The sequence below is a fragment of the Macaca fascicularis genome, chromosome 3 (genome assembly GCF_037993035.2).
Source record: "Macaca fascicularis isolate 582-1 chromosome 3, T2T-MFA8v1.1".
In the NCBI taxonomy this organism is placed as follows: domain Eukaryota; kingdom Metazoa; phylum Chordata; class Mammalia; order Primates; family Cercopithecidae; genus Macaca; species Macaca fascicularis.
The window spans coordinates 51,631,676-51,649,051 of NC_088377.1; the positions used below are offsets into that span (position 1 = coordinate 51,631,676).

Here is a 17,376-nt window from a genome sequence, read left to right on the forward strand (position 1 = left end):
AGGAGTACCTTTGTCTTTTAAAGACCTTCAAATAATAACAAAACTCCAGAGACACTATAATAACTAACAAACACTGACTCCTACCTGCCTGATAAGTATTTATATGTCGTTAAAACACCTTCACAATGACCCTGTGGCATAGCTATTGCTTTTATCCCCATTTTGTGGGAGGCCTGGAGAGGCCGGGTACTTTGCCTTAAGCCCCAGAGCTGTAAATGGCAAAACTGGAATCCAAAGCACGGCTGGAGAGTCTGGGTTTTTAACAGGGCCCTGAGGCGGCAGGGAGAACGCTGGCCTTGCAGCCTGGGCATTGCCCCTTACCACATGTGACCTGAGTACACCCCTTCACCCTTCTATCCCTTCAGTCGGTAGAATGAGGTCGACAGCACGTGTCTCTCCTGCCTGCTGCATTTGCTGTGAGAGTCCCAGCAGATGCCTTCTGGGCTGGAAGGGGGATGTGTGGTTTATGATTCTTCCTTCAGGGCTTATTCTGACCCAGTGAGGACATAGTAAACCTTATAACTGCAAGCTCTGCCCCTCACACCACTTTTTTTTTTTTTTTTTTTTTTTTTTTTTTTTTTTTGAGACAGAGTCTCACGCTGTTGCCCAGGCTGGAGTGCAGTGGCGCGATCTCGGCTCACTGCAAGCTCCGCCTCCCGGGTTCCCGCCATTCTCCTGCCTCAGCCTCCTGAGTAGCTGGGACTACAGGCGCCCGCCACCGCACCCGGCTAATTTTTTGTATTTTTAGTAGAGACGGGGTTTCACTGTGGTCTCGATCTCCTGACCTTGTGATCCGCCCGCCTCGGCCTCCCAAAGTGCTGGGATTACAGGCTTGAGCCACCGCGCCCGGCCCTCACACCACTTTTAAAAACTTTGTGGTTAAAATATACATAACAGGCCGGGCGCGGTGGCTCACGCCTGTAATCCCAGCACTGTGGGAGGCCGAGGCAGGCAGATCACCTGAGGTCAGCAGTTCGAGACCAGCCTGGCCAGCATAGTGAAACCCTGTCTCTACTAAAAATATAAAAATTAGCTGGGTGCAGTGGCGCATGCCTGTAATCCCAGCTACTCTGGAGGCTGAGGCAGGAGAATCGCTAGAAGCTGAGAGGCAGAGGCTGCAGTGAGCCGGGATTATATCATTGCACTCCAGCCTGGGTGACAAGAGCGAAACTCTGTCTCAAAAAAAAAAAAAAAAAAAAAAACATACACACACACACACACACACATATATATAACAAAAAATTTACCATCTTAACCATTTTAAAATGTATAGCTTAGGAGCATTAAGTACACTCACATTATTGTGCAACTAATCTCCCAAACTTTTCCATCTTGCAAACCTGAAACAGCAACTCTTTACTTTCCCCCCTTCATCACCACATGGGAACCACCATTCTACTTTCTGTCTCTGTGAATTTGAGTACTCTAGGTACCTTATGTAAGTTCCTTCCTTTTAAGGCTGAATAATAAATATTCCATTATATGTGGAATTCACCAATAAACCCATCTATGCTAGGTGCTTTCTGTTTTGGAAGATTACTAATTATTGATTCAATTTATTATTATTATTTTATTATTTTTTTTGAGACGGAGTCTCACTCTGTCACCCAGGCTGGAGTGCAGTGGCACGATCTCGGCTCACTGCAAGCTCCGCCTCCCGGGTTCATGCCATTCTCCTACCTCAGCCTGCTGAGCTGCTGGGACTACAGGCGCCCACCACTACTCAATTTCTTTAATATATGTAGGCCTATTCAGATTGTCTGTTTCTTCTTGTGTGAGTTTTGGAAGATTGTGTCTTTCAAGGAATTGATCAATCACATTTGTGGGTATGAATATTCTTTTATTCTCCTTTTAATATCTGTGGGATCTGTAGCAATGTTTCCTCTTTCACTTCTGATGTTAGTAATTGTGTCTTCTCTGAGTTAGCCTGGCTAGAGGAAGTATCGATTTTATTGATCTTTTCAAAGAAGTGGCTTTTGGTTTTGTTGATTTTCTCTATTGATTTCCTGTTTTCAATTTCATTCTTTTGCATGGGGATATCTAGTTTTCCTAGCACCATTTGTTGAAATGACTGTCCTTTTCCCCCATTGAATGGTCTTGGCATACTATCAAAAATTGCTTGACAGACCGGGTGCAGTGGCTCACACCTGTAATCCCAGCAGTTTGGGAGGCAGAGGTGGGCGGATCACCTGAGGTCAGGAGTTTGAGACCAGCCTAGCTGACATGGCAAAACCTCGTCTCTACTAAAAATACAAAAATGAGCCAGGCCTGGTGGCGCATGCCTGTAATCCCAGCTACTTGGGAGGCTGAGGCACAAGAATCACTTGAACCCAGGAGGCGGAGGTTGCAGTAAACTGAGATCGCACAACTGAACTCCAGCCTGGGCAACAGAGTGATACTCAGTCTCAAAAAAAAAAAAAAAAAAAAAAAAAATTGCTTGACCATATTTGTAAGGGTTTATTTCTATGCTAGGCTGGCTGTTGTATTCCATTGGTCTCTTTGTGTTCATGTCCATACCATACTGTTTTGATTATTATAGCTTTGTTTTAGAAGGTTTGAAATCAGGAAGTGTGAGACATACAACTTTGTTCTTTTTAAAGATTTTTTTTTTATGGGGTCCCTTGAGATTCCATATGAATTTTAGGATGGATTTTTCTATTTCTACAAAAAATGCTGTTGGGATTTTGGTAGGGATTGCCTTAAACTTGTGGATTGCTTTGAGTAGTATTGGCATCTTAATGATACTAAGCATTCCAACCCATGAACACAGGATGTCTTTTCATTTGTTTGTGTCTTTAATTTCTTGCAGTTTTCAGTGTACAAGCCTTTTGCCTCCTTGGTTAAATATTTTATTCTTTTTGATGCTACTGTAAATGGAATTGTTTTTTTAATTTCCTTTTTGAATTGTTTATTGTTAGTATATAGACATGCAACTAATTTTTGCATGTTTTGTATCCTGCAACCTTGCTTTTTTTTTTTTTTTTTTTTTTTTTTTTGAGACGGAGTCTTGCTCTGTCACCCAGGCTGGAGTGCAGTGACACAATCTCAGCTCACTGCAAACTCTGCCTTCCGGGTTCACACCATTCTCCTGCCTCAGTCTCCCAAGTAGCTGGGACTACAGGTGCCAGCCACCACACCCGGCTAATTTTTTGTATTTTTAGTAGAGATGGGGTTTCACCGTGTTAGCCAGGATGGTCTTGATCTCCTGACCTTGTGATCCGCCCACCTCGGCCTCCCAAAGTGCTGGGATTACAGGCTTGAGCCACCACACCCGGCCAACCTTGTTGAATTTATTAGCTCTGTGTGTGTGTGTGTGTGTGTGTGTGTGTGTGTGTGTGTGTGTGTGTGTGTGTGTGTAATCTTTAGGGTTTTCTACATATGAAATAATGTCATCTTCAAACCAGAGGAAAGTTTACTTCTTCCTATCCAATGTAGATGCCTTTTATTTCTTTTTCTTGCCTCATTGTTCTGGCTAAGACTTCTAGTACTATGTTGAACAGAAGTGACGAAAGCAGGCATGCTTGCCTCATTCCTGATCTTAGAGGAAAAGCTTTATCTTTCACCATTGAGTATGATATTAGCTGTGGGCTTCTCATATATGGCCTTTTTTGGGTTGACATCACTTCCTTCCCTTTTTTTGAGACAGAGTCTTGAGTCTTGCTCTGTCACCCAGGCTGGAGTGCAGTGGCGCAATCTCGGCTCACTGCAACCTCTGCCTCCCAGGTTCAAGCGATTTTCCTGCCTCAGCCACCCAAGTAGCTGGGATTACAGGCATGTGCCACCATACCTGGCTAATTTTTGTAGTTTTTTAGTAGAGACAGGGTTTTGCCACATTGGCCAGGCTGGTTTTGAACTCCTGACCTCAGGTGATCCACCCATCTTGGCCCCCCAAAGTGCTGGGATTACAGGTGTGAGCCACTGTACCCGGCCATTTCCTTCTGTTCCTAATTTCAGGCACCACTGTTGCCTTTCCCTTTCCCTTTTTCCTTTGTCCTCAATCCAGAGGGAGACCAGGTGCTCACCCTCCTTCATGCAGCAACCCTTCCTGTACTTTAAGGTGGATGCCTGAGGAGGGCAGCTTGAATTTTCCTTCTTCAGAGAATTTGCCCACAGTTCTCTGCCTCTTTCCATTAATTAGTCCAGTCACAATGCAAACTTTTGTTGAGACTGTGCTAGGCTTGGCATAGTGTTTGCCATCCACAGGTGGTTTCATGTATGTTGTCTCAATCTTCCCAGGAGCTGTTTGAATTAGGAATTATTTCTGTTACCAGATTTAGAAGCAGAGGGGCTTGCCCAAGGCAGAGCCAGCTCCCATGACTCCCAGCACTGATGCATTCATGCCAGGCTGCCCTGTTTCTGCGTCCAGCCCTTAAGCCGTGTTGCTGGCACTGTGCAAGTGCCTCTTGTCTCTGAAAGCTGTCTCTGATCCTAGTGGAAAGGGCCCAGGACCAATCCTGAAGTTCACTTTCTCTCTTTGTATTCATAGAGGTCCTGGGCCTATGTCAAGAAATGCAAAAACAACATGTGTCCAAATCGGGGATTGGTGAGTCAGCTGCTGGAATGGGAGAAGACTATCCTTGGAGATTCCGTCACAAACATCATGGATCCGCTCTACTGATCTTCTCTGCGGCCCAGCGAAGGGTACTGAAGAGCCTCGCTGGGGGGCATTTTGTGGGTGGAGGGTCACAGTGTGTATACCCAGGCTTGTCTGGAAGGAGAAGGCCTTTACTGCCTGAAAGTCTCATGTCAGCCTCCTGTACTGATTCTTCCCAAGCGCCTGTTCACGCCACCTAACAGGTGCGCCCTGCTCAGGCTCACTGAGAACCCGCATCCCTGAGGTGTCCTGGGCCATCCCAACTGCACCCCTGAGGCTGCCTCTGGAAGAGCATCTGGCTGCTAGAGCAGCTGCCCTGCATCCCCCTGGTGACTTAGACCCTTTGGAGGCTGCCTGGGGGCGCCCAGAGATTGCCTGTGTTGGTTCACAGAGGATGTCACAATAGCCACCAATAGGCAGTCCCCTAGCCCCAGAGATACCAAGCCCAGCCTTGTCTAGCCCCCAGGCTCCTGGAATGGGATCACACCCTTGCCTCATCCCCAGTGCTTCCTGCCATCCACCCCTTGAAACAGATTTTCTTTCCCTGCTCCCCACTCATTTCTGCCTGGCTGTGTTCACCAAGGAGAGATTCTCACCACACCTCCCCCATCTCCCTATCCACGTTTCTAGAAACTCCTAAGGTCTTAACAGTTTTCCTTTTATTTTTATCCCCTTTCCTTTTTTTAAATTTATTTTTATTTTTATTTATTTATTTTTTTGAGGCACGGTCTTGCTGTCTCTCAGGCTGGAGTGCAGTGGTGCAATCATGGCTCACTGCAGCCTCAACTTCCCTGGGCTCAAGCGATCCTCCCACCTCAGCTTCCTGAGTAAGTAGCTGGGAATGCAGGCATGCACCATCACACCTGGCTAATTTATTTTTATTTTTGTAGAAACAGGGTCTTGCTCTGTTGCCTAGGCTAGTCTCGAACTCCTGGGCTCAAGTGATCCTCCAGCCTCAGCCTCTCCAAAGTGCTGGGATTACAGGTGTGGGCCTCGGCACCCAGTTGGAAGTTGTTTTCCGAATGTGCTTCTCCAAAGCTGGCAGCACCCACAGAACAAACTGGGCATCAGGAGAAGGCACAGACTAGGGAACTGGTAGGGGATTAGGATGTCCATCCATGCAGGGCCCTCCCCAAGTCCATTCGGCAACCATTCCCTGCCACCACGTGGGTGGGGCTGGGAACAGAGAGATGAATGCCGTCCCACCACCTAGCGCGCTCTGCGGAGGGGTGGAGGGGGTTTTGCCAGAGGGGGAACAACTTTCCACGCAGCCCTGGCTTTCCTCAGGGTTTGAGTTGGGACAGAGCCAGAGATAGCTGCAGAGCTCTGATTATGGACCTCCTGGTAGGCAGGACACAGCCGCTGGAAAGTTTTAAGCATGAACATGATAGGGAATCAGGCTTGTGTTTTGGGAGGCGCAGTCTGGTGGCCGCGAGAAGGGACAGTGGAGGTGAGGCAGGGAGAAAGGAGACCCCTGTAAAAATCCAAGCGAGAGAAGCAGCTCTAACTCCTTTCCCCAAAGAGGCTCAGCTTCCCAAGGACGAAAGTGTTGCAGGCAGGTGTCACCTCCCTGGACCTTGGTTTGCTCTCAGCATGACGGGTCAGAGCCCTGCTGGCTGCACCACGCCGCTGGCACAGTCAGTGCAGTCCGGGCCCGGGGGCTGCAGCCATCCCAGTCCAGGTCCAGGCCGCTAGTCCCGGGGCTAGCAACCGCCCTTGCATATGGCTCCGCCCCTTCCCCGCCCCTGCCCCGGATTGGCTGGGGTGGGGGCGTGGCCTTTCCCCATTGGTGCCTGTGGCGGCGCGAGCCCGGAAGCGGACGGGGGCGGCGGCGTAGGAGCCTCGGGCGGGCCGGGGTTGTTGCGCTGTCCTCCGCTCCTGGCTCCTGGCTCTGCAGCCATGCAGCCCCCGCCCCCGGGCCCGCTGGGCGACTGCCTGCGGGACTGGGATGATCTACAGCAGGACTTCCAGAACATCCAGGTTAGCGCCGCTGCGGACGCCCGGTGGCCCCGAGCCGCGTTTCACTGGCTCAGGGGCAAGGGTCGGGCAGCCCTGGGTCAGGCAGCGGGGAGCTAAGGGTCAGGGGTCGGGGCCCTGTCGTCACTGCCTAGGGGGTCGAGGCCCCGGGTCCTGGTGTCCACCGCTGCCTCCTCCAGTGTCCGGGAACCCCGGTGGGACCCCACTGCCCTGGCGACCTCGGCTTCCAATGAGGGCCTTGGAAAGGGGCCTAGACCCCGACCCCGTCCTCTCCCAGGAGACAGCGGCCGTCTGAGTCATACACGGGCGGGCCCAGTCTTGGGTCAGCCACTCAGCAAACGCGCAGCGGGCAGCGCTCGAGAGGCAGCCCGGGTCGGGGGAGCAACGTTTATGGGGAGTCCTCGACCTGGATGGGGGCGCGCCCCAGGCGGAGGGACAGCGCGCACCGCTGAGGCCTTTAGAAGGAAAGAGGGGACTTGACAGGCCCATGTGGCTGCATCAAGGAGAGCTAGGGGAGGGGTGGGCGGGGCCAGGCCCTGTAGGGACGCCCTGGCCTGGCAGAGATCGGAGTCCCTCCGAGGCCAGTGGAAAGCTACGGGAGGAACTGTCTGGACTGAGCTCCCTCGGGGCCACCGTGGCTGTTCTGTCCAGAGGCCAGGGAGGAGGAGGCTGCTGGCCTCATCCAGGCAGGGAAGAGGGCGGTGGCTGTGAGTGGGCAGAAGTGGCACGTGCTGGGGTCCGAGGGGGCGTGGTGACCCCTCCTGGGCATGAGAAACAAGATCCAGACGGAGTGGAGCCCCCGCCAGCTGATGGCTTGGTTAGGCCTTTGCCTCTCCTGGACTGGTTCCAACCCCTTCCTGTCGGCATTGAAACCCAGCTGCCCCTGGCCCTGCCAAGCCCCCTGCCATTGGTGCTTCTCCCCAGAGACTGAGCAGACCCAGCCTCCCCGCCTGGCCCCCGCTGTCCTGGCCACAGCCCCTGCTTGACTCTCTTCACACTGCCCCTTGCCCCACCTCTAGGCTGCGCCTTCTTGAGACTCACCTACCAGGGCAAAGTGCTCGGGGAAGCCTTGGGCCAAAGGTGAGGGGGGCTGGCCTTAGAGCAGGAGGCTCTAGGGCTGAAATCTGATGACCTTTAACCTGGGAAGAAGATGTCAGGAATGCCTGAGAACCTCAGCTCCGCCTGTACTGGAAGGCTGGATAGGCAGGAGGAGCTGAGAGGACAGAGGGGTGGCTCTGGGTGGCCCGCTTGGTCCAGAAGGGGGCCCTGGGACCTAAGCTCCAGACTCAAGGTAGGAGAAAGAGAGCCTGTCCTAGTAGGGTAGGGACAACTAGCAGATAGGCTGAGACTAAGAAAACCTTGGCTGGGCCTGGTGGCTCATGCCTGTAATCCCAGCACTTTGGGAGGCCAAGGCAGGCAGATCACCTGAGGTCAGGAGTTCAAGACCAGCCTGGCCAACATGGTGAAACCCTGTCTCTACAAAAATACAAAAATTAGCCAGGCATGATGGCGGGTGCCTGTAATCCCAGTTTACTTGGGAGGCTGAGGCAGAAGAATGGTTTGAACCCAGGAGGCGGAGGTTACAGTGAGCCGAGATCACACCACTGCACTCCAGCCTGGGCGACAGAACGAGACTGTCTCAAACCAAAAAAAAAAACAACATCTAGTCTGTTTCTTGGGGAGGGGTGCCATGGGGTCTCTGGGCTCACAGGAGGACACCCAGGCCCTCGCCTGCCTTGGGGAGACGGCCACCTCATCCCCAGGCAGGCGCAGTTCTCCCTCCTTTCCCGCTGAGTGAACCCTCCCAGCAGCCCTGGGGGAGCCTGAGCCCCACGTCCTGCCTGCAGGCTCTGGCTCAGTGGCTCCCCAACTGGCCTGAGCCTTCTCCCCTCCGGTCCCCAGGAGACCCATCGGCTATACCGCCTGAAGCTGGAGGAGCTGACGAAACTTCAGAACAATTGCACCAGCTCCATCACGCGGCAGAAGAAGCGGCTCCAGGAGCTGGCCCTCACCCTGAAGAAGTTAGGAGCCGCTACCCCACCTGCCATGGGCTGAATGTGGGGTGGGAGGGCTGGCACTGTGAGACCCTGGGCACCGCTCCTCCCCTCTCTGGGCCGTGTTTGCCCTTCTGCCCCTGTGGGAGTCAGGGAGGACATTTGGGAGTCCTCCTACCCTGACTCTTTCTGGCCTCACCCGCAGATGCAAACCCTCCCTCCCAGCAGAGGCCGAGGGGGCCGCGCAGGAGCTGGAGAACCAGATGAAAGAGCGCCAAGGCCTGTTCTTTGACATGGAGGCCTATTTGCCCAAGAAGAATGGGTGAGGCCCCCACTGCCCACTCTCAGCTCAGTTCACAGCCACTCCCGCAGGGGGAGGCCTGAAGCCGGGTGCTGCCCCCTCTTGCTCATTATAGTCAGCAAATGTTCCCTGGGCCCAGTGCAGGCTAAGCAGTGAGGCCCAGTGCTGACTTCAGGGGAGACAACCGGCTGAGGGTGACATTTCACGTGATAGGTGCTTCGTAGCATGGGGAATGAGGTGGCACAGTGAGGGACGCCTGACCCGGTCCAGGAGGTCACAGAAGGCTTCCTGGATTAGGGGATGGGTGGCTTGAATCTTAGAGAATAAAGAGAGTGGGCCAGGCATGGTGGCTCTCACCTGCAATCTCGGCACTCTGAGAGAGAGAGGTGGAAGGATCACTTGAACTCAGGAGTTCAAGACCAGCCTGGGTGACATACTGAGACCCTATCTCTCTATTTATTTAAAAAGAGAAAATAGGCTGGGCACGGTAGCTCATGCCTGTAATCCCAGCACTTTTTTGGGAAGCCAAGGCAGATTGCTTGAGGTCGGGAGTTCAAGACCCGCCTGGGCAACATGGTAAAACCCATCTCTACTAAAAACAAAAATTAGCTGTGCGTGGTGGCGCACCCCTGTAATCCCAGCTACTCCGGAGGCTGAGGCAGGAGAATCGCTTGAGCCTGGGAGGCAGAGGATGCAACGAGCCGAGACTGCACTACTGTATTCCAGCCTGGGCGACAGAGTGAGATTCTGTCTTAAAAAATAAATAAGTAGGCCGGGCGCTGTGGCTCAAGCCTGTAATCCCAGCACTTTGGGAGGCCGAGACGGGCGGATCACGAGGTCAGGAGATCGAGACCATCCTGGCTGACACGGTGAAACCCCGTCTCTACTAAAAAATACAAAAACTTAGCCGGGCGAGGTGGCGGGCGCCTGTAGTCCCAGCTACTCGGGAGGCTGAGGCAGGAGAATGGCGTAAACCTGGGAGGCGGAGCTTGCAGTGAGCTGAGATCTGGCCACTACACTCCAGCCTGGGCGACAGAGCGAGACTCCGTCTCAAAAAAAAAAAAAAATAAAAATAATAAATAAATAAATAAATAAATAAAAAGAGTGAGGCAGACACACGGGCTGAGGGCGAGAGGTAGACACAAAGGCCATGAGCAGAACTGTAGTGGCCAGAGCTCGGGGCGGGAGCTGAGAGGGAGCCAAGAGGCCAGAGGCTTTGCTGGGCTGCAGCGCTTGCCTTGAGCCCAGTTGGCAGGGGAGAGGGAGGGGTGGAACGTGCGCTTGGAAAGGCCAGCTGCTGTCACCCAGGAGGACGGACAGGGCAGTGCAAAACCCTCTGCCAAGCGAAAAATCCCAGCAGAGGTTGCAGGCAGGAAGATAGCTGGGAGAAGGTGTGGCCTAGAAGGCAGGGAGAAAGGAGTGTCAGTAGCCTCGGGGTCAGTCCTGAGATAAGGAAGGGGACACGCATCCTGGAAGTCGGGTCACCTTGGCGAGAACCATTTGATGGAACAGGGTGGACGTTGATCTTGGGGATGACAGAAGAGCCAAGGAAGGGAGACAGCCAAGTTTAGGAGACTTTTTTTTTTTTTTTTTTTTGAGATGGAGTCTCGCTCTGTCGCCAGGCTGGAGTGCAGTGGCACGATCTCAGCTCAACCTCTGCCTCCCTGTTTCAAGGGATTCTCCTGCCTCAGGCTTCTGAGTAGCTGGGATTACAGGCGCCCACCACCACACCCGGCTCATTTTTGTGTTTTTAGTAGAGACGGGGTTTCACCATGTTGAGCAGGCTGGTCTCAATCTCCTGACCTCATGATCCACCCACCTTAGCCTCCCAAAGTGCTGGGATTACAGGCGTCAGCCACCGCGCCCGGCCCTCTGGGAGACTTTTTAGAGCGTGGCTGTGAGTGGAGGGAGAGAATTAGTAACTAGGAACTGGAAATTAGCACCGGGTCGAGGGGCAGCTGCTGCCTGGGTGCAGGGTTCCTTTGCCCCTGGGAAGACACAAGCACATCCACCTGCTGCAAAGAGGGGCCGAGAGGGGAAAGAGCCAGAAGAGGTGATGGAGGGAAGCCCTGGGAGAGCGAGAAGGGCTAGTGGAGGATGGAGGGTACAGAGATGAGGGTGAGGAGTGCTCCCAGTACAGTGACCCCACAGAGCAGAAGCCGGGCTATCTTCTCTAGATGTTGCAGGTGGGGCCTGGGGTGGGAGGAGACAGGATGGAGGGTTTGGGGGAGAGGAGAACCAGATGGGGAGCCGAGTGAGGACACATCCGCAGCCTGGTGGGTTGGCAGTGGAGGCTGGAGCTGGCCTGAGTGGCGAGCACTGTCCCGGGAGCACTCTGTAGAGGGAGAAGCATGGCTGCCGCAGAAGCTCTTTGTGGCCTGGGGCGAATGGCGTAACCACGCTGAGCCTCTGTCCGTTCAGCATGAGTGTGAACAAGAACCCATGCGTCTGGGGCAGGTGCTGAGAAAGTGACCGACTTTGCTGTCACCTCTTGGAGTATCTCTGGCAGAGAAGGGCAAGATGATCTCAGTTGGTGGGTGTGGAGGCTGGACATTAAGGGGATTGGCAAGAAAGTGGTGGAATTGGCGGGTGGCCTGGGGACTCGGCCGGCTCCGATGAGATCTGGGACTGGAGAGTGTGGAGGCCTCTGAGGGATGGGGGGGTTGTGGTGGGGAGAAACGCCCTGGGAGGCCGGGCACTTGGGGGGTCAGCCCACAGTCAGAGCTCCAAGCTTCTGTTCTGGTTTGGGAGGTCGTCCCAGATGTGGCCAGGTGTGTGGGTCACTGAAGTGGAGCCCAGTATTGAAGATTCTGGAGGGGAGGTGGCAGGGAGCTGGGGGGTAGGTGGTAGCCATCGCACAGAGGAGCAATCAGGGACATGGGGACGGTCCTCAGCGAGGAGGGAGAGCGGGTTCTCTTGGGGCCCTGAGGTGGGGGAGTTTCAGGCAAGACTGCGGAGACAGGGGACGCTGTTTCCCCAGGGGTCAGGATTCCAGAGCAGGCGGCGAGGAAGGCTGAGCATGGCGGGGAGTGGGTCTGCAGCCCCCAAGGTCAGAACCTGATGCCAAGGCCATGCGGAAAGCAGCGGGTGAGGGGGGTGGTGGTGGCCCAGGCTCTGGCCTGGCAGGCTTGGCTGAGTATCAGTGGCTTCTCTGTCACTCGGGCTTCTCCTCACCCTGCCACCCCCTTCCCTAGATTGTACCTGAGCCTGGTTCTGGGGAACGTCAACGTCACGCTCCTGAGCAAGCAGGCTAAGTAATCAGGCTGGGCCTCCACCCGCCGACCCGGCCTTCCCCTCCACCCCCTCACCCGGCCTTCCCCTCCACCGCGTCACCAGGCTTCCCCTCCACTGCGTCACCCAGCCTTCCCCTCCACCCCCTCACCTGGCCTTCCCCTCCACCGCGTCACCAGGCTTCCCCTCCACCGCGTCACCAGGCTTCCCCTCCACCGCGTCACCAGGCTTCCCCTCCACCCCCTCACCCGGCCTTCCCCTCCACCCCCTCACCCGGCCTTCCCCTCCACCCCCTCACCCGGCCTTCCCCTCCACCCCCTCACCCGGCCTTCCCCTCCACCCCCTCACCCGGCCTTCCCCTCTACCCGACTTCTCTTGGCTCAGCTGCCCTCCCAGGGTGGGGGCATGCATGGGCCCCACCAGCACCCCACCCGTCTCACCAGCCTGTGCCCCCCAGGTTTGCCTACAAGGACGAGTATGAGAAGTTCAAGCTCTACCTCACCATCATCCTCATCCTCATCTCCTTCACCTGCCGTTTCCTGCTCAACTCCAGGTGGGTGTCCCGCCCGGCCGAGGCCCTGCCCATCCCCAGGCGCTGTGGTACCAACTCTCGGTCCCTTCCCTCCGCAGGGTGACAGACGCTACCTTCAACTTCCTGCTGGTCTGGTACTACTGCACCCTGACCATCCGGGAAAGCATCCTCATCAACAACGGCTCCCGGTGGGCAGGGCGGGCCCTGAGGGAGGGAAGCATGGAATGGGGCGCTGGGACCCTCTGGGAAGCAGGAACAGGCCCTGGGGGTGATGATCGTTCTCTGCTCCAGGATCAAAGGCTGGTGGGTATTCCATCACTACGTGTCCACCTTCCTGTCGGGAGTCATGCTGACGTGGTGAGTGGCTGGGCCCCAGCAGGGGCAGGAGCTAGGACAGGGAGGGGACACACGGCATCCCCAAGAGTCCCCAACTGAACTCCACTTTCTTAGGCCCGATGGTCTCATGTACCAGAAATTCCGGAACCAATTCCTGTCCTTTTCCATGTACCAGAGTGAGTGTCCCAGATGTCCGTGCTGAGGCCTGGGGGCACCCGTGGTGGGGGGTGGGGGCAGGAAACCCCCCTGGGCTCAGCCCCGCTCTTCTGTCCTCCGCCCGGCCCAGGCTTTGTGCAGTTTCTCCAGTACTACTACCAGAGTGGCTGCCTCTACCGCCTGCGGGCACTGGGTGAGCGGCACACCATGGACCTCACTGTGGGTGAGTCGGGCGTGGCCCTGGCATCTGGACACTCTCCTTTCCTCCCGTCCCGGGTCTGAGTGGTGGCGTCCCCTGTCCCTGGCCGTCCTGTGCCCTGACCTTCCTCCCCGCAGAGGGCTTCCAGTCCTGGATGTGGCGGGGCCTCACCTTCCTGCTGCCTTTTCTTTTCTTTGGACACGTAAGTCGTGCCTCTGTGTCCCTGCCTGTATGTCCGTCCTCTGCACCGGCTTCGGGCTCGAGCAGGGGCTGGGTTTTCTGAGTAAAATGTCTCCTCCCTGCTCAGTTCTGGCAGCTTTTTAACGCACTGACATTGTTCAACCTGGCCCGGGACCCTCAGTGCAAGGAGTGGCAGGTGAGCTGGGGTCCCTGGAGAGGACGGATGGGCCAGGCCCAGGCCTGGCCCTCACCCTCTTCCTCCCACAGGTGCTTATGTGCGGCTTCCCCTTCCTCCTCCTCTTCCTCGGCAATTTCTTCACTACCCTGAGGGTTGTGCACCAGAAGTTTCACAGTCAGTGGCATGGAAGCAAGAAGGATTGAGGCTGGGCCTTCCGCTGCCAGCCCAGAGGGGATTCTGTGTCCCACGTGTTGGAGGGGATGGGAGGCACCCCTCGAGTGTATGTGTGTATCAGGGGGTCTCTGCTGTTCTCCCTTGGGTTTTATGGGCTCTGTGGGCCCTGAAGGAAGACCTGGGCCCAGTGCCCTCAATAAAGAGAGGCCCAGAGGTAGCCTGAGCATATGTGTTCTCCGGGGGGAGGGCAGGGCTTGGCGACCCCGCCACATGGGTTCCTGGGTCTGAGTTAAGTTGATCCAGGTGGAGGCTCCAGATCTACTCACACGATACCAGGCAAATACAGAAAACAGAACTTTATTCCAAGGGCCAGAGGTTATTTAAAATTATTTACACTCATTGGAAATCACATGGAGGGGCTGGGCCCAGCTCAGCTGAGAGAAAGAGCCCTTCTGTGTGGCCACCAAGGGGCCAGAGGCCTCCCAAGGCATGGAGCCCGGTGCCCCCGTGCAGGCCCTGGGCTGTGCTGCCGGAGGCCCTCACCTGGCCTGGGGAGCTCAGGAGGGTGCACCTCAGGCCCCGGAGGAGTCTCTGTCACTGGACCTGCGCCTGTGCCAAGGCCAAGCCAAACCCACCCAGGAGACTGCAGGAGGGAGCCAGGAGAGTGATTACAGGCAGGAGTCTGCGGGGTGGGCGGGGCAGGCGAGGCCCTAGCTCCACACGTCCAGGGAGTAGCGGCCCTTGGTCATCAGCTTCTTGACATAGTCCACGGCCTGGGCGTGCTCCATGGCCCCGAGCTCAGCCACGATGTCGTAGAAGGTGTTCTGCACGTCCCTGGCCATGTTCCGTGCATCCCTGGGCAGGAAGAGGGGGTGCTGGGGGCTGGGCCAACTGCGGTAGGCAGGGCCTTGTCCTCCCCACCCCTACTCCAGTGACCCCACTCACCCACAGACATAGATGTGGGCGCCGCCTTCGATCAGCTTCCACAGGTGCTCTCGGTCCCGCTTTAGCAGGTGCTGGACGTAGACCTGAGGCCAAGGGTGGTGCCGTGAGGGGAAGGCACAGCAGCTGAGGCCCTGCCCGCCCCGTCCCCGCCTTCATGGGTGCCCGCCCGTCTCACCTTGTGGGACTGCTCCCGGGAGAAGGCCACGTTGAGCTGGGTGAGCGCGCCGTCCCTGTGGAACTGCGCCAGCTCCTCCCGGTACAGGTAGTCCTCATCCGAGCGGCGGCAGCCATAGTACAGCAGCGTCTCCCCCACCTCCTTGCCTGCGTGGCAGGGGCCGGGGTGAGCGTGGGGTTCCCAGTCGTCACCCCCTCCCCTGCGGGCCCCCACTCACCCTGCTGCCGCAGCCAGGCCCGCTCCTGGATGAAGCCTATGAAGGGGGCCACCCCAGTGCCGGGGCCCACCATGATGACAGGCGTGGTGGCCTTGAAGGGCAGGCGGAACTGGGACTTGCGCACGAACATGGGCACCAGCGCGCGGCCGCCGTTCTCCCCAGCAGGCTCCTTGGCCCGCAGCCAGTTGGTGGCCACGCCCTTGTTGATGCGGCCGGCCTTGGTCTCGTACTCCACAACCACCGCACAGATGTGTACAGAGTTGGGATGGACCTGTGGGGAGGGCCGTGTGAGCTCCGCCGCCAAGCCGAGGCCCCTGCCCAGCCCTGGCCCCGAGTCCCGTTCTGCAGGCCATCCCCACCCACCCAGGGCCTCTTCCAGCCCACCTGGCACCCAAACCTCAGAGGCCCCATCCCCAGCGGCTTCCCAGACTGGCTCTGGGGACCGGGGCTGGACAGATACTGGGAATCTCACAAACCAGCCCCACTGAGTCCACAGCCTGGAGAGGCATTTGGAGCTGCGCTGAGTGTGGGAACTGGGGCTCAGGGCTTGGATCTCGGAGCTCCTGTGCTGACAGCAGGGCTGGGCCTCCAGCGTGTGGCTGGCAGGGCAGGGCCAGCCCTCACCTTGGAGGATGAGGCGATGGAGTAGTAGCGGGCCTGCAGGCGCGGCAGCAGCTCACACAGGTGGTCAATGGGGGGCCGCAAGGACGGGCAGTCCTGCAGGATGGCCAGGATGTGCCTCCGGGCCTCCACCACCCAGCTCAGGTACAGCTCCTAGGAGACACGGGGGTGAGACGGGGCTGATTGGAGCCCATGGAGCTCGGAGAACGGCAGGGTTACTAAGGGCGGAGATCGCGGAGCCTAGGCGGCGCACCTTGCCCTCGCCGGAGGAGGAGGCCATCTTGCGCAGCAGCTCCTGCTCCGAGGGCTCCGAGGCGTACTGCGCCAGCTCGTACAGCACGTTGGTGCGCGGAGGGTTGGTGATGTCCAGGTAGTAGGTGAGGGCGGTGCGGTAGGACGTGGGGCACGGGAATGGGTGCTTCTTGTTGGACTCCTCTGCAGGAAAGACACAGGCAGGATTTGGGGTACGCGGCCGCCTCCTGGGGATGGGTGGCTGCTGCGGGAGGGGTTGACGCCTCAGGCCAACTCTGTGGGAACAGGCGCCCCAGCTGGAGCTGGAAACAAGGCCTGTGCTGTCTGATGCCTCCCTGGCCCTGGGGCCAAGTCTGGGGCCTCCAGCCAGAGAGGAAGTCCTCATGTCCTCATGAGAGGCAGGACTCTTCTAGGGGAGGCGGGTGCAGGGGCCCACCCCACCCTGCACACTAACGCACCCGCTGTGCTTTCACGGCACACACCACGGTGTGACACGGCACCGCCCCTTTTCCTGCTGCTCCCTCACAGGCGGGTTGTGGAACCCGATAGTAAGGGCAGCCCTGGCACGGCTGCTGAGGACCGGCTAGCAGGGGTGGGTGGAGACGGTCTGGGCCCAGGTCGGTGACCAGTGGGTTGCGGGGGCTTCACAGCGGGAGGCTCAGGCTGGGCAGCCCCACCAGGCCCGGGCAGCCCCATGCAATGGCTACTGCCCCTTGGCACCACGGAGCACCCTTGGGGACCTGGGAGGGCTGCTGACTTCTGACTTCAGTGAGGAGGTGGGAGCAGCCCCAGGACCTTCCTTCCCAGCAGACACAGTGGCCATGGGGGAGCCGGGGCTGCCTCTGCCTCCAGGCCCCAGCACCTCACTCCCTTAAAGGCTATGACAGTGACAGGGTAGGGGGAACCCCAAGAGAGGGCCTGACCTACGGCCACTCTGCCTCCCATTTGCTTGGGATCCTGTAACCGTGGAGTCTCGGTGCAAGGGCCGCCCAGGTACCCGGGCTTCAGGCCTAAGGAGAAGCTCAACCCAGGGCCTTCCTACAGGCCGAATCCTGCAGCTGCCTGGACCAGGCAGGGCGCCCTGACTGTGGCACTCACCATCCAGGTTGTTCAGGGACATGACGACATCCAGGTCGGCACCCAGGATTTTGCCCAGCTGATTGACGAGGGCAGAGTCGTTGGCCGGGTACACAGCCACGTGGTCCCCAGATTCATACCTGGAGGGAGATGCCAGGCTCGGGAGGGCAGAAGGCCGGCCCTGCCCCGGGTCAGGAGGCCCAGAGTAAGGGTTCAGGGGGTGACGGCGGCAGCTGG

At 57.1% G+C, this 17,376-nt stretch overlaps 3 protein-coding genes across 43 annotated transcripts in view; 2 read left to right on the forward strand and 1 right to left on the reverse strand.

The window, feature by feature from the left end:
• The window catches only part of STYXL1 (serine/threonine/tyrosine interacting like 1), a 56,293-nt gene extending 50,871 nt beyond the window's left edge, over nucleotides 1–5,422 (forward strand). For 33 of the 36 annotated variants that reach the window (XM_065541776.2, XM_074034662.1, XM_065541779.2 and 30 more), the window contains one exon: nucleotides 4,487–4,744. In XM_065541776.2, the coding sequence (XP_065397848.1) occupies nucleotides 4,487–4,618 (132 nt within the window). In that variant the 3' untranslated portion in view covers nucleotides 4,619–4,744. Of the gene's footprint in view, nucleotides 1–4,486; nucleotides 4,745–5,316 lie in introns of those variants that run through there. The other 3 variants (XM_074034670.1, XM_074034669.1, XM_065541760.2) reach the window with 1 other exon arrangement.
• A 1,005-nt stretch (nucleotides 5,423–6,427) lies between these two features.
• On the forward strand, nucleotides 6,428–14,069 carry TMEM120A (transmembrane protein 120A). Of its 3 annotated transcripts, XM_005549336.4 has the most exons (12): nucleotides 6,428–6,574; nucleotides 8,474–8,592; nucleotides 8,771–8,887; nucleotides 12,061–12,120; nucleotides 12,555–12,650; nucleotides 12,728–12,817; nucleotides 12,921–12,986; nucleotides 13,080–13,141; nucleotides 13,252–13,344; nucleotides 13,458–13,522; nucleotides 13,628–13,696; nucleotides 13,768–14,069. In XM_005549336.4, the coding sequence occupies exons 1-12, from the start codon at nucleotides 6,494–6,496 to the stop codon at nucleotides 13,879–13,881; spliced, it is 1,032 nt and encodes a 343-aa protein (XP_005549393.2). In that variant the 5' UTR covers nucleotides 6,428–6,493; the 3' UTR covers nucleotides 13,882–14,069. The 3 variants fall into 3 exon arrangements, 1 of the variants encoding a protein (XP_005549393.2); XR_012432306.1 differs by lacking the exon at nucleotides 13,458–13,522; XR_012432305.1 differs by lacking the exon at nucleotides 13,458–13,522 and having other exon boundaries at nucleotides 12,728–12,986.
• A 124-nt stretch (nucleotides 14,070–14,193) lies between these two features.
• Nucleotides 14,194–17,376, reverse strand: part of POR (cytochrome p450 oxidoreductase) — a 77,861-nt gene continuing 74,678 nt past the window's right edge. For all 4 annotated transcript variants that reach the window (XM_045389663.2, XM_005549338.4, XM_005549337.4 and 1 more), the window contains exons 10-16: nucleotides 17,161–17,279; nucleotides 16,064–16,245; nucleotides 15,814–15,963; nucleotides 15,190–15,460; nucleotides 14,973–15,118; nucleotides 14,798–14,880; nucleotides 14,194–14,707 (exon numbers count right to left, since the gene is read on the reverse strand). In XM_045389663.2, coding sequence (XP_045245598.1) covers nucleotides 14,563–14,707; nucleotides 14,798–14,880; nucleotides 14,973–15,118; nucleotides 15,190–15,460; nucleotides 15,814–15,963; nucleotides 16,064–16,245; nucleotides 17,161–17,279 — 1,096 coding nt within the window. In that variant the 3' untranslated portion in view covers nucleotides 14,194–14,562. The remainder of the gene's footprint in view (nucleotides 14,708–14,797; nucleotides 14,881–14,972; nucleotides 15,119–15,189; nucleotides 15,461–15,813; nucleotides 15,964–16,063; nucleotides 16,246–17,160; nucleotides 17,280–17,376) is intronic.

Coding starts and splice junctions, on each gene's coding strand:
- TMEM120A (XM_005549336.4), top strand. CDS start 6,494: ATGCAGCCCCCGCCCCCGGGCCCGCTGGGCGACTGCCTGCGGGACTGG. Junction 12,818..12,920: donor CTCATCAACAACGGCTCCCG/GTGGGCAGGGCG, acceptor TCTCTGCTCCAG/GATCAAAGGCTGGTGGGTAT. Junction 13,142..13,251: donor GTCCTTTTCCATGTACCAGA/GTGAGTGTCCCA, acceptor CGCCCGGCCCAG/GCTTTGTGCAGTTTCTCCAG.